This window comes from Rattus norvegicus, chromosome 9 (assembly GCF_021556685.1).
Source record: "Rattus norvegicus strain SHRSP/BbbUtx chromosome 9, alternate assembly SHRSP_T2T, whole genome shotgun sequence".
Classification (NCBI taxonomy): Eukaryota; Metazoa; Chordata; class Mammalia; order Rodentia; family Muridae; genus Rattus; species Rattus norvegicus.
Genome location: NC_141542.1, coordinates 96,155,156 through 96,167,926, shown reverse-complemented (window position 1 = coordinate 96,167,926; position 12,771 = coordinate 96,155,156). Strand labels below are relative to the sequence as shown.

Below are 12,771 nucleotides of genomic sequence, written 5' to 3'. Positions count from 1 at the left end.
GGCGGTAATGGGGGGAGGATGGGGAGGGGAACAACCATAGAGAAGGGGAGGGGAAGGGGTTAGGGGGATGTTGACCTGGAAACCGGGAAAGGGAATAACATTTGAAATATAAATAAGAAATACCCAATTTAATAAAGATGGAGGAAAAGAAAACAAAAAAACAAAAAACCTTTCCTGCAGCCTTGTTATTCTCTTTCTGAACCCCTTTAATTATAAAACCATTGCTATATTTTTAGAAAATAATGTTAGCACCATCATTGTGTGTAAGCCACCTACATTGCTAAAGGATTGCTTCTCTCTTAGAACTGGGTACACTTGGTACATTTCAACTGTCTTTCTCTTTGTTAGCCGCACTTCTCTAGCAACGTTTCATGAAGGAAAACATAACATTTCCCATATGTCCATGGACATTGCGAGGGGACTGATGGTGACCTGTGGGACAGATCGTGTTGTAAAGGTAAGCTGGCCTGTGAGCATCTCAGCAGACACAGCCGTCCTCACGCTGAGAGTGGGATTCAAGGCATTTCCAATACCATTGCCGTTTGCCTTTGCTTTTTCTTTTTTCTTTTTTTTTTTCCGGAGCTGGGACCGAACCCAGGGCCTTGTGCTTGCTAGGCAAGCGCTCTACCACTGAGCTAAATCCCCAACCCTGCTTTTTATAATCAATCAATTGCCTGTTCAAAGCCCTGAATGACAAAACAGATGTTTGTGATTTCTACTCACTGTGGGTGTTTGGTCATGAGGTGGCCTGAGGGCTCCCCTCCCATCTGGCTTTAGTCTTTGTTAGTCTTTGTCTATAGCCTTTCCTTTCTTCTAGGCTAATGTTCCTCTCTGTCCTATCCTGTTTGTGAAGAACCATCACGTTTCTTAATTAGATCCCTACTTCATAAACAGAAGTTGAAAGTAAATATTTTATACTTAGTTGAGTTGTGAAGCAAATAGTTTATATTCTTATACATTAGAGTAAAACATTGTTTTCAGGGTACCCAGAAGTGTGTTGTGGTGGTGGTGGTGGTGGTGGTGGTGGTGGAGGGGGAGGGTGTTTTGTTTTCAATGTAGTTATTAGTGAAGTACATTGTTTTATTTGTATATAAGTCCTACGGAAGTTTTCTAGCCAAAAAAACAAACAAACAAACAAACAAACAAACAAAAAAAAAACCAAAGCAGTCAGTACTGACTGTTGAAAATAGACCCCATGGTAAGTGTTCCTTCTCCACATTCCTTCCTGGTAGATATGGGATATGACTCCTGTGGTGGGCTGCAGCCTGGCAACTGGATTTTCTCCACACTGATCCTGGAGCTGGATGGTACGTCTGCTACACGTTACGCACAGCAACCTCCATGAACCGAAGCCCTTCATGTAGCTCAGCAGCCGCTGTCATGTAAATGGACAGTAGCCACCTAAAAAAAAACAAATCAATATTTTTAAAAAGAAAAAAATACATAAAGGTGTGTTCTGGGGTATTTGTGGAAATTATCTTTGGGGAGTAACACCCAAAAGGTCTGTCCATACCTGTCTCCTGAGGAATGGAATTTCCTCAGCAAAACTGCCTCATGATCATTGAGCCAGTGGGTGAGGAGGGCACGGCCAGCAAGTGAAGGGTTTAGAAGGAAAATGTCTGAACAAAAAGAATAGTGCTTAGAACTGCTTAAATGCAAACCCAAGAGCACACATGGAGTCTACCGAGCCGGTCCTCGAGGCCCCTGAGAGCACTCCAATATGCAATCAGGAGCTGGGGGAAGAGCTCTTCTTCAGGGGAGGCAACCAGCTATAACAAGCCTAAGCTTGTCATACAAATGATCTCTACACCAGGTTGCTGATCACTCCTTCAAGGCACCTGTTCTGTCAGGTCTCCTCCTGATCTGCTCTTGGGTTTGGCTCACTGCAGTTGTTTCTGTCCCAGCCAGTGTCCCATGGGTGAACCTTTACAGCTGTCATATAACAAGACAGCACACATCCATCTCTTTCTCCCAAACCTGCTCTGTGGACAAAGCTTTCTTTTATGGTGCTGTTGTACAAGCCTCCTGACTTTTTTTTCTTTGTAGCTAGTCATGACCCATGGCAAACTCAGCCACCGCCATGGTGGTGATGGGTGCCAGCAGCCCAGTCCATGGAACAGCCCAGTCTTGCTAACTGATACATTTGTTTGCAGTCCCAGGACAAGCCCTTGTGATATGGTAGCAATTTATGCCCCTCAGAAGTACTCTGGAGCTTTTATATTCTGTTGTAGCAGCCAATGTTACTCATGTGTCATAGGAAGAAATCGGTGGCCCATTGCAGAAATTATCAGTCAGGTCTTGTACAGTAATCCCTAACTTGTAAATCACTTTTATAACATTTAGAAAAACTGTTGTATGAAATGTGTTGTCCAAGTTTTGACCAGATTACCAGGAGATGTTTATGTATTTTTGTGTTGACAGAAAGTAGCACATGAACTATTTCAGTAGAGCCGCGGGAGCCTGCTGCTTTCCAGTAGGAAAGGGCTACTGGGTTAAAGGATAAATCATGAATACCCACAGCATCTGGGTGACTCTTGCTGCTGGGTATCAATTTAAAATCTCACTGTGCCACTTTGTTGGATTACGTCAAGATCAGGGCCATTCTGCCAGACAGGACTAAGGCTTAATCACTTTATCAACATGGCTTACAAGGAGGGGAAACTCTGTAACAGGCAGTAAAGCTATGATGTCCCAATGGACAAGACACAAATGGTAAGGAAAGGAAAGGCAGCAGGCATAACGGGCTCTATTTGTAGAGAGCTCTTAACTTCAGAAATAAGACCAAAGGGTTTTGTTGCCCCCTTTAAATTTTATGTCACTTTAACTGATGATCTTTCACCGGATTTCCCTTACACTGCACGAAATGTGCATTGCTGGAGTGCTCTGGACAAGAGAGTGGGTGATGTTTTGAAACCACAATGTAGAATGTTCTCCTTGCTCTGCTCGTTTTAGCTCACCCTATGATTCTGCCCATACAAGGGAAATAGACCTTGGCAGAGTCATTGCCCTGTGGAATAGTGCTGAGCTGTGTGTGGTTTTATTGTCCTAAAAGCATCTGTAAAATGTGACTTTTGGATATCTGTGGTAGTCTCTTTCTCCTTTTTAAAGCCTCTTAATGTAAAACCCCATGCCCCATAGAAAGCATGTAGTTGGTTTGAGCCTTTTAGGGGGCTAATAGAAATCCAGGGGGAAATTATATTAAGGAAGAATTAGGGGGAGGGGCCTTTGGAGGGAATGCAGGCTCTTTGAATGCACTTTGCTCCTCACTTGAGCCTGTGGTCATGGTCTCCTTTCGGAAGTGTTCTTGTCAGGCTCCCCTTACGTGTCACACGTCAGGTAACAAAGGGGGTCATATTTTCTATAGAGGGTGAAGATTATAGTCTCAAGTTTACTGACTGAAGGGACAGCAAGGCTCATGGTCTTTGCCTTATTTGGACTCTGTTGCTAAACAGACCACTTAAAAGAGTTCCTCAAGAAACAGCTACTGTCCTTTCACAAGACAGTTTGTACAGACAAGGATCAAGAAGTAGAGGATGTTAGACAAGAGCCTTGAACTTAGATCTAGTATGTAATAAAGTGATGCCAAGCCTTTATTCTCAATGTGTTCTTTAATGGTCCTTTATTAGTTGGTCCTAGTGTTAGTAGTAGGCCTGTACCTTGGTAGAAACCACTTCTTACTCACTAGACTGTAATTGTTTACTATGTCCCGGTCTTAACTTGCTGCCTAGTGGACAGAATAGACACTGTTGCTGTAGACTGTTGCTTTGTTCTCCCGCACAGTGATTCGGTTTGTTAACATCTGTATTTATTAAATGTCAAAATGGGTAAATAGAATAGCAGCTCAGATCCAAGAAGATATTTTTGAAAATCAGGGTTTCATTAAAAGTACTTTTCATATCTCCTAAATGACAAGTATCAAGTTACTATTAATGAAAATGATCTGCTCATGATAAATGGAGGCTTAACAAATAAGTAATACATGCTAATCTCTGCCGTGTCTGTGCTTAGTTGTTAATGTGAGCAGATATTGAATGCCTCTCTATTTTCTGCCGTTTACTACACAGTAACTCTTTGAGTAAGTTGAAGTTTAATTGTGCAGCAAATTTCTATCAAAGAACAATTTAAAGTGTTTTACTCTGTAACCTTTTTTTCCCCGACTCGGAAAGCAAAAGGTGACATAAAGTAATTCAGTTTGTCCTTGCACAGCTGTGTTTCCATAGAGTTGGGCGCCCTGTGTATCCTAGAGACGCTAAAATTCTTGTTCTTTCTACTTGTGGGTTCCATCTTTGTGGGGCTTTTTAGTTTTTGTTTTGAGAATACACATATAATAAAATACCCTTTGCTTGTTCCTTAGTCTGTGCTGTTTGTTTGCTCTGGACAGAGCTCAGACACATCCGTGTCACACTTGGCATCCCGTGTGCTCGGGGCAGGTTACCGTGTGCTCGGGGCAGGTTGCCTGCCTTGTCCTTTTGAATTCTAGCATCACCTTCAAGTTCATATGCCATTTGCATTTTATAGATGACAAAATGAAGAAGACTCTGTCTATGTCTCTCTGTCTGTCCATGTGTCTGACTTTAAGAGCAGGCACCTTCTCCATGTATCCTGTCATACAGTGCTAGCATGTCGTGATGTTACATGGGAGAGTAGGAGAGTAAGGGTGGTATCTACTGAAACTTCTACAAGTCACCAGTTAGTGTAGTTTGGGATAACTGCACAGAGCTGCATAGAGAAGACATCCTAGTGTCTGGGCTCACAACTCAGCCTTGTAAGGTTACATGTGGGTAGTTCTAACCAGTCAGGATACTCAGAGTGTGTGTGTGTGTGTTTATAGTATAGAATAGAGTTTATTCAGAGCATGGGGAGGGGAGTTAAGGGGGTAGTAGGGGCAGAGAAAGGGAGGGAGGGAGAGAGAGAGAGAGAGAGAGAGAGAGAGAGAGAGAGAGAGAGAGAAAGAAGTAGAGGCTGGCCATGAGTACATGGAGAAAGGGGAAGAAATGGGGAGAGGGGGAAGGCAAGAACAAGTGCAAGAGACCAAGAGTACTGTGTGTTTCTCAAAACTAGATATGACTCGTTCCTCTCAACGTCAAAATATTTTTATGATAGAAAAGGAATCGGGTGTGATGAAACACACCAGTAATTCCAACATTTGGAAGATCTCAACTATACCAAAAACTTGAGGCCAAACTAGTCAGCATGAGATCCTGTCTCAAAAAGCAAACAATAAAAAAAGGTTCTACCAAATGATATGAAATATGGTGCTTTTAAAACAGTCTAATCTACCATGCGGAGAAAGCACCATTAAACTTGCACTGTCTGTCTTTCCAATGTTTTCAATACATGGCCAAATGTCATTGCTGTGTACACTAGGCCCAATGTTTTCTTGGCCCTTGCTGGAGTTGGATGTCTGTAACTCCTGTGATCTGTGTAGCAGTAGTGAAGAAGTGTCTCACTGTGGCTGAGGGACTCTCGTCACGACCATTTCTCCCGCAGTAGTCATGTGAGCACGTGGAGAAAACAGTGTGACACCACCCCATAGATCACATCTGCTCTGGACCTGAGGCGGACACACCATGGACAAGACACGTAAGTCCATTGTCTGCACTGAGCACAGTAGAGATGTTTGTGGTTTGGGCCAGGGGAGGTGGTTAGGGGAGTGTGAGCTTCAGCTGCAGCCTAGCCTAACTTCTCTAGCACTATTTCACTTTTGCATTGTGAAGTTATATCTTCTCCTTTCTGATGACCAGACTAGAGGAAGAGGAACTGGAGCTGGAGAGACGGCTCTGCAGTGCAGGTCCTCTGCTCTTGTGGAGGAATTAAGGGAAGGGCCCTGAGGAGGGAATGCAGGCTGTTTGAATGCACTTGGCCCCTCACATGAGCCCGTGGCCACACCTCCTTTCAAAACTTGCACGCCAGGCTCCCCTTACGTGTACTCTCTGATATTCCCAGTAATCAAGTTACTGTTAGTGAAAACGCTCTTCAAAAGTTATGCTGTGCAGTTTTCCTCAAGCTGTTGGAAGGAGAGGAATTGGAGAGCAGTTCCTGAAAGGCCGATTGTCTCAGCCAAACCAACGACACTGACGGGGGAGGAAGGCAAGGCACATGGTCAAGCAGAAATGTGTTTCTGGATTGACCGGTGTGAGATGCTCCCTAAGACACACAAACACACACACACACACACACACACACACACACACACACACACACACAAGTACACACACACATGCACGCATACACACACACAAGTACACACACACACACACACACACACACACAAATAGAAATACACACACACAAATACAAATACACACACACACACACACTCTGTTGAGATAGGGCTTCATGCAGTCCAGACAGTCCGCAGACTGTGTAGCCAATGGCGACCTTTCCTTGGGATCCTCCTGCCCCTCTTCCCAGTGCTGGGAGTGTGTTGTAAGCTCTTCCCATGCTGTCGATTGTCTTCCTTTAGGGCCCTGCAGAGCATCTAATAACCCTTTCTCCAGGAGTCCTGCTCTGATCCCGAGCGAATCCCAAATTGCAATTGTGTACTGAAAATGTGGCGTACATGTCCCACGTGTGGTTATATTTATATATGATAAAAAAGTAATAGTTACTGATAAGTAAAGTCGGTCAGCCTTGCAGATGTAAACCCGAACACAAAGCCCCGGTCAGTTGTTTCTTCAAGTAATATCCCAGCACCAGCCACCAAACAGCTTCTGTCCCCATGTTCCATGGTTTTTCTAACCAGTCTCCCCACTCCTGTCAGTCTGCTGTCACATCTGATGCAGCATGACTCAGATCATGCTGTTCTGTAAGCCCAACTCACAACTCTTGTCCCATCCACAGTAGAAGAATGCTTTCATTTTCCTCACCCCTCCTTTCAGCTGTGGTCTCTCATTCTTATCTCTTACCTCTGCCCTTGTCATCATCTTTCTAACTTGTAAAATATTTTATTTGTGTGTTTGTTTACTTATTGACAGGGGGGACAAACTTGGCCCCAGGAGCAGGTTTTCCCCCTATCATGTGAGGTCCTAGGGTTCGAACTCTGGTCCTCGGTCTCGTTAGTGCCTGCCTTCATTCTCTGAGCCGTCTTGTCAGCCCCTCCCGCCTCTATGACTAGGGAGTTTGTGGATAAGCTCATGAGCATATTGTCATGCACAGCAACGGTGTTTGCCTGATGCTTTGAGGATATGGGTCAGCGGTAGAGCACTGCCTGGCCAGTGCAGAGTGGACGGAGAGAAACACTTGGCACGGGCCATGCCTTAGCCACTTAAGTTAATCAGTAAAGAACAACAGTCCATCTTCTTTAAAGTATCGGTGCTAGCCCAGTTTGTGCCAATCAGCTGCTGTGAAGTGGTGTGCAAGTGAAAAGCAAGTGGTGTGAATTCGCTCAGGGTGAGCCTGGAGTAGGGCTGCTGGGAGGACATTTCCTCACAGCCACCCTCCCACCACCTCCCTTCCCTGGCAGGCTGCTGGCACATTAACCAAAGGCTGGAAGTGGTATAAGATAGAGGTATAAGACAGACTATAAAGTTGATGAGCCACAGAGGCCATGGTGAGGTGTTGGTCTTCCTAAAACAGCAGAGTCTACTTTGGTGGGGGGAGGGGCTTCTTATCATGAGGCTGTAAGAACCCACCCTCAGTTTTATGCTCTTGTGGATGCTGTCGTATTTCTTAAGTTATTTCCACAGAGCTTCATACCTTCCTCCTATGAAGTGGTGATATCTCTTGTGTTCCCCCTAAAACTGAGCCTACTTCAGTGAATTTCAGTGGCTCACCAGGCCAGCCTTGGTAACTCTGGGAAACTGGTAGAAGGTAAAACATGTGATTCTGAGGCTAGGTCAGAAAATGGCATGAAGTTCTCATCTGTCTGGGAAAACAGCTCCAGCTGACAGCCAGCACAAGCATCCAGCCTTGTGAGTGTCCCATCCTGGACATCCAGCGCAGCCCAGCTTTTTGGTTGCCGTAGATGCAGCCAGCAACATCTGGAACGTCAGGAGGCACCAGAAACAGGCACTGCTGTGGGACCCTGCTCTCAGATTCCTGACCCACAAAAGTGTGGACAAGAAAACAGACTTTTAAAGAGTGTTAGTGTGCTTTGCAGTGTGCAGCGTGGTGTCCTGACATGTAAAGCCCCAGTCTCCAAGTTCCTCGTTAGATTCCCAGCATGCAGAACTGTCTGGAAAGAAGAGCTGTAGCCCACAGTGGTAGAACACATGTGAGGGGCCACTGCAGAAACCAGTTGCTTTTCCACCAGGGCCAGCTGAAGCCATTCTCTCCTTCACCTCCTTCCCTCTACTATCCCAAGACCAAGTTTTGTTTGTTTCTAACCATATTGATTTCGGTTTTGAACCAACAGGCATGGGATAACCAAAACATTATATTAACAGAATATAGAGGCACTGGAGTTCTACAGTGTTTGTAAATTATGCATGGAGATTAGAGCAGTGAGAAAAGCTTTGAGTCACTGAATTTTCTGCAGTCTGCTACATGTGATTCTTGTCTTTTAAGCCTGTGTCTTTGTTGACACGCAGTTCACTTGTTGAAAAAACCTTGAGCATAAAGCAAAGCTCGGCTGTGGTGAGCTTACATTCTTACAGAGGGAAACAGTGACTCAACAAATAGATCACTTGTACAGTGTACCAGAAAGTAATAAGCGGGAGGAAGCAAACAGAAGGAGCAGGTTTCTAGAGATGGAAGGCGGATGGGAGGTGTGGTAGGAGGCGGCTTGCCAAGTTAAACTGTGGTCAGAATGACACATGTACAAAGATTTTAAAGGAGAGAGCAAAGCCAGAAACAAGGAAAACGATCCAGGGAAGAGAAAACAGCTGACATGTGTGTTCGGTCTGTCCCCAGACTGCATGTGACCAAGGAGCTATGAATTAAACCAAGCACAAAGTTGTAAACGTGCTTAAAACACTAAGGTTTCTCTTTCTTTTCTTTTTTAACTTAAAACACTTGATTGCAAACTTCTCATGCCTGAACTTGTTTACGACAGTGTTATGATGTGATGTCAAAAGGCCAGACACACCTGGATAGAGCAAGAGGTCCAGGCCTTCACAGCAAGCTTCGCGTGTCTGGAGAAAAGCAATGATCTAGAGTGTGTATAGCCAAAGAAGTGATGGGGAGCCTCTCCAGAACCTGTGAAAGTCCAGACAAGAGATACGACACACAAAAGAAGAGAATGAACTTATTCACTGTGGTCACATTTGGGAACAGAAGCAGGGATCAAAGCCAGGTGTGCTAGCACACACCTTTAATCCCAGCACTCAGAAGGCAGAGCAGGTGGAGCTCTGAGTTTGAGGCTGACCCAGTCTATGAAATGAGTTCTGGGACAGCCAGGGCTGTTACAACCCTGTCTCAAAACCACAAAGGAAAAGACGGCGTTGTCTATTAACCCCAAGTACAACCTCAGTACACTAACATGAGGTTTAGGTTTCAAGAGAGCCCAGAGGTATGCATATTTAAGCAGTCCTGGTCAAGATATGGTCCTAGCTGTCACTGGTCCACCATCTCTGATCCAGTTCATCCTGCAAGGTATCCTCAGGGAAGTATCCAGGTCTGTGTGAAGTCTTCCTGGCAGCCACTTTGTCATTTTGCTGTCATGAGCGAAGGCCCTTTGTACTTTCCCTCACAGGAGATTCTTCGGAGGTTTTAGTGGTTCAGGGGTTCATTCAGGAAATGCAGCAGCTGGACAGCACAGTTGTCCCTCTTTAACATCTCTTTGCCTCTGCCTGGATGGTGACAAGGTCAGGGCACAGCTTGGAAGACAGCACAACACCAGGAGTTGAGTATCTCCCACTTCCCGATGGAGTCGTGATGAGTCTGGGGTGCCACTTAGTTCCATTTCTGTTGCTGTGCTGAAGTATGATGACTAACAGTAACTGAGGCAAGACTTGTTGCTTTTCCCATAATCCTAACTGTCACGGCCAGGGTGTGTCACGAAGTGCCTGTCTGAATGCTTGGCCCGGATGGGGGAGCCGGATCTTCAGCCTCTCGCCAGCAGCAAGGAATCAGGAAGTACAGCATGCTCAGAGTTCTCCAGTCCCACCTCTAGCAGGGCTCCACTCCCTAAAGCTCCATAGCTTTCACACACAGCACAGTGTTCAGTGTTCCCTATGGGGAACATTTCCTCAGCCTGCTACGGGCGCTTTTAAACAGTCTTATCCCTTACCCCTAAGTAAACTTTTGTCTCCATAAAGCTTGGGTGTCAGCGCCATGGATTTAATGAAGGTTTTGGGTTGTGTTGTTTTGTCTGTTTGTTGTGCTTTGTTTTTAACTCACATTTCAAGTATAACTTGTGAAAATCAACAAATAAAAATTACCAAATGTATATTGTAGCCAAGAATCAAAGTGCCTATCTTAATTCCTAGCCTGGGAGAAGTTAAACCAGGAAGACCATGTGCTCCTGTCTCAAGAAAACAAAATTAAACAAACAAAAGATACTTCAATTTCTTTCACAATCTTTATGTGGAATTATAACAAAATTTAAATTTCTAATTACACCATAATTTATTTGTGCCTGGTATCTGGAAATGTGAGATAGATACATTTCATGATGTTGGAAGTAAAACTAACAGATTCAAGAGCCTGGTGAGAACGTGGCAGTCTTTAATACACAGTCCCGCAGGAAGGGATGCTAGCACAGAGAAAGGGCAGAAATGCTGGTGCACTTACTTAATGCATGATTGGTCTTAAAGTGCCCTGGTGGTGATCAATCCCTGTCCTCCCATTGGCTGGGACTTGCCCCTTCCCCAAACTCTCCATCTTGTTGGTTTAGCACTCAGATAATTATTTATTACTAATTAAGTAATCTGGAGCGTGAGCCTGCCCCCCCCCCCTTCTGATTTTGGGCTCTGTCACTTAGCAGACTGACTGTAATGTTCCATTGCTCTGACTTCCGAGATAGTCGGCCTGTGCTGCCAGCCAGGAGAGGTGCCGAGGACCTCCTGCTCATGTCTAACTCTGATGAACTCTAAGTACACATTCTATTGAAAATGGATGATCACAATCTATTTCTTACAAAATGGATTCTCAGAATTATAAAGAAAACATTTAAATGTCCCTTGCAAATATTAAGCAGATGATAGTTGGGTGAGTTTGAACCATTCATGGGAAGATGGGAAGAAGAAACTTTACTCTTCTGATTTCCAACAGGCAGTAGATGAAGACAGCCTTCTGAGGAGTCTAGCATTGTCTGTGTTCAATTGTATTCATGGATGACAGTATCCAGCTAAGCATCTAATTCGCAAATGCATTGCAGTTTTACAAATGCTCTTGCCCATCACAAACTTGCCTCTGTGCTCAGTCATTTCAGTTACTCTTACATCTCTCAACTTAAACAATCTGCTCTCTCTTCATGAGGGCAGTGGAGTCTCAGCACATGCAGTATTGATGTATTTACACCGCTTGCCAGTATCTCAAAAGCCAAGGCACAGCCCTATACAGAGGTGAGTGGATTCAGAAGGCAAACACCATTACAGATGTTACCTGGTGCTTGCCCCTGGTATCTGGAGACTGGCGCTTAATGGGATGTAATGGGCAGTTCACCTATGCCTAGTAAGTCTTAAAGCCTAGCTACTTTCTTCTGGTATCAAGGGGCCTTATGAGAGTTAATTCAGCAAAAATAAACATCTGTCATAGGCATTTCTGGTGACGTGAAAGAAAATTAGGTGTTACAGAAACGGGTTGGTGAATCTCGTTACTAGAGGTTGTAGGACCAAAGCCTGGGCTCTCGCAGCCACAACAAGCTAACTTGGCCATCCATCATCAACAGGCCAATCGAAGAGATGCGTAATAGTGAAAAGCACAAAAAAGAGATTTATTCAAAGTTGCCATGTTGGGAAGGAGAACAAATAGTGACCCTGTCAAGTTCATCACGGGGTCCTGACACAAGGTTTAGGCAGAGGGCAAGAATATTCATAATAACAATCAGTCAAAGTCCGCTGTGGTTCTGTCCATCTGAGCCATCCTCATCAAAGCCTCTCCAAGGTGGTTTACAACTTGTCAGCACTGTCTGAGATACCTTCCTGGGTGAAGTTTCTCCTCAGGCTGGAATCAGGCCTCCAACTTTTCCCTTCTACCAGCAGGAGATCCCTGAAGAAGTTACAATTCCGAAGTTCGATGAAGTTTTTATTATAACACAACAAAGAAACTCAGAAATTAAGACCCTTTTTCAGATAGCATTGGTTGAAAACAGAGGCATGGGAAGACCTCTGTTACAGCCTCAGATGCCACCTGATGGCATTCAGCTTTTGGTGGGTAGTTACTAGTGGTGGACTACATTAATATGTAGTGGAGGAAAGTCAGTCCTGCCTGTGTACATTCCAAGGATTGACCTAGTGGTCACAAAGCTGTTAGGTACAAAGAACAGTAAGAGCTAAAGATGACCCAAGAAAATTTGGCCCGGGCTTTGCAACATTCTAAACCCTCCAGTCATTTAAGTTGTATTTGGTTAGTCAGCCTTGAAGAAGAGTCATCTTGGAGGTTGTAGCTTTTTCCTGGAATTTTCTCTCATATAAGCAAGGTATGTCTCGCCTCTGTAAGTATAACTTTTATTTGCCAGATGTAATTGTTGTCTTGGAGGTTACTGCTGAATAACTCACCACCCCTTCTAGCTCTTTCTGAACTCTGCCTGGCTGGTTCAACTCGGCTATTCTGGTGAAAACTCCTCTTCAAACCGACTGATCCAATATGGCTTCTCTAGCTTCTCACTGAATTGTTCTGCTTGACCTCAAATTAACTCCGACAATCTGTTTTAATCTTCTGGCTCCT

At 44.5% G+C, this 12,771-nt stretch overlaps 1 protein-coding gene across 23 annotated transcripts in view; it reads left to right on the top strand.

Annotated features, from left to right (window-relative positions):
• The window catches only part of Wdfy1 (WD repeat and FYVE domain containing 1), a 93,054-nt gene that overhangs the window by 47,610 nt on the left and 32,673 nt on the right, over window positions 1–12,771 (top strand). For 9 of the 23 annotated variants that reach the window (NR_172063.1, XR_015628559.1, XR_015628565.1 and 6 more), the window contains 2 exons: window positions 349–457; window positions 1,233–4,353. Coding sequence is in view for 5 of the 23 variants with exons in the window: in NM_001393984.1 (NP_001380913.1) it covers window positions 349–457; window positions 1,233–1,292 (169 nt within the window). In the remaining 18 variants the exon portion in view is untranslated. Of the gene's footprint in view, window positions 1–348; window positions 458–1,232; window positions 4,354–5,490; window positions 5,584–8,995; window positions 10,343–12,771 lie in introns of those variants that run through there. The other 14 variants (XR_015628568.1, XR_015628560.1, XR_015628566.1 and 11 more) reach the window with 6 other exon arrangements.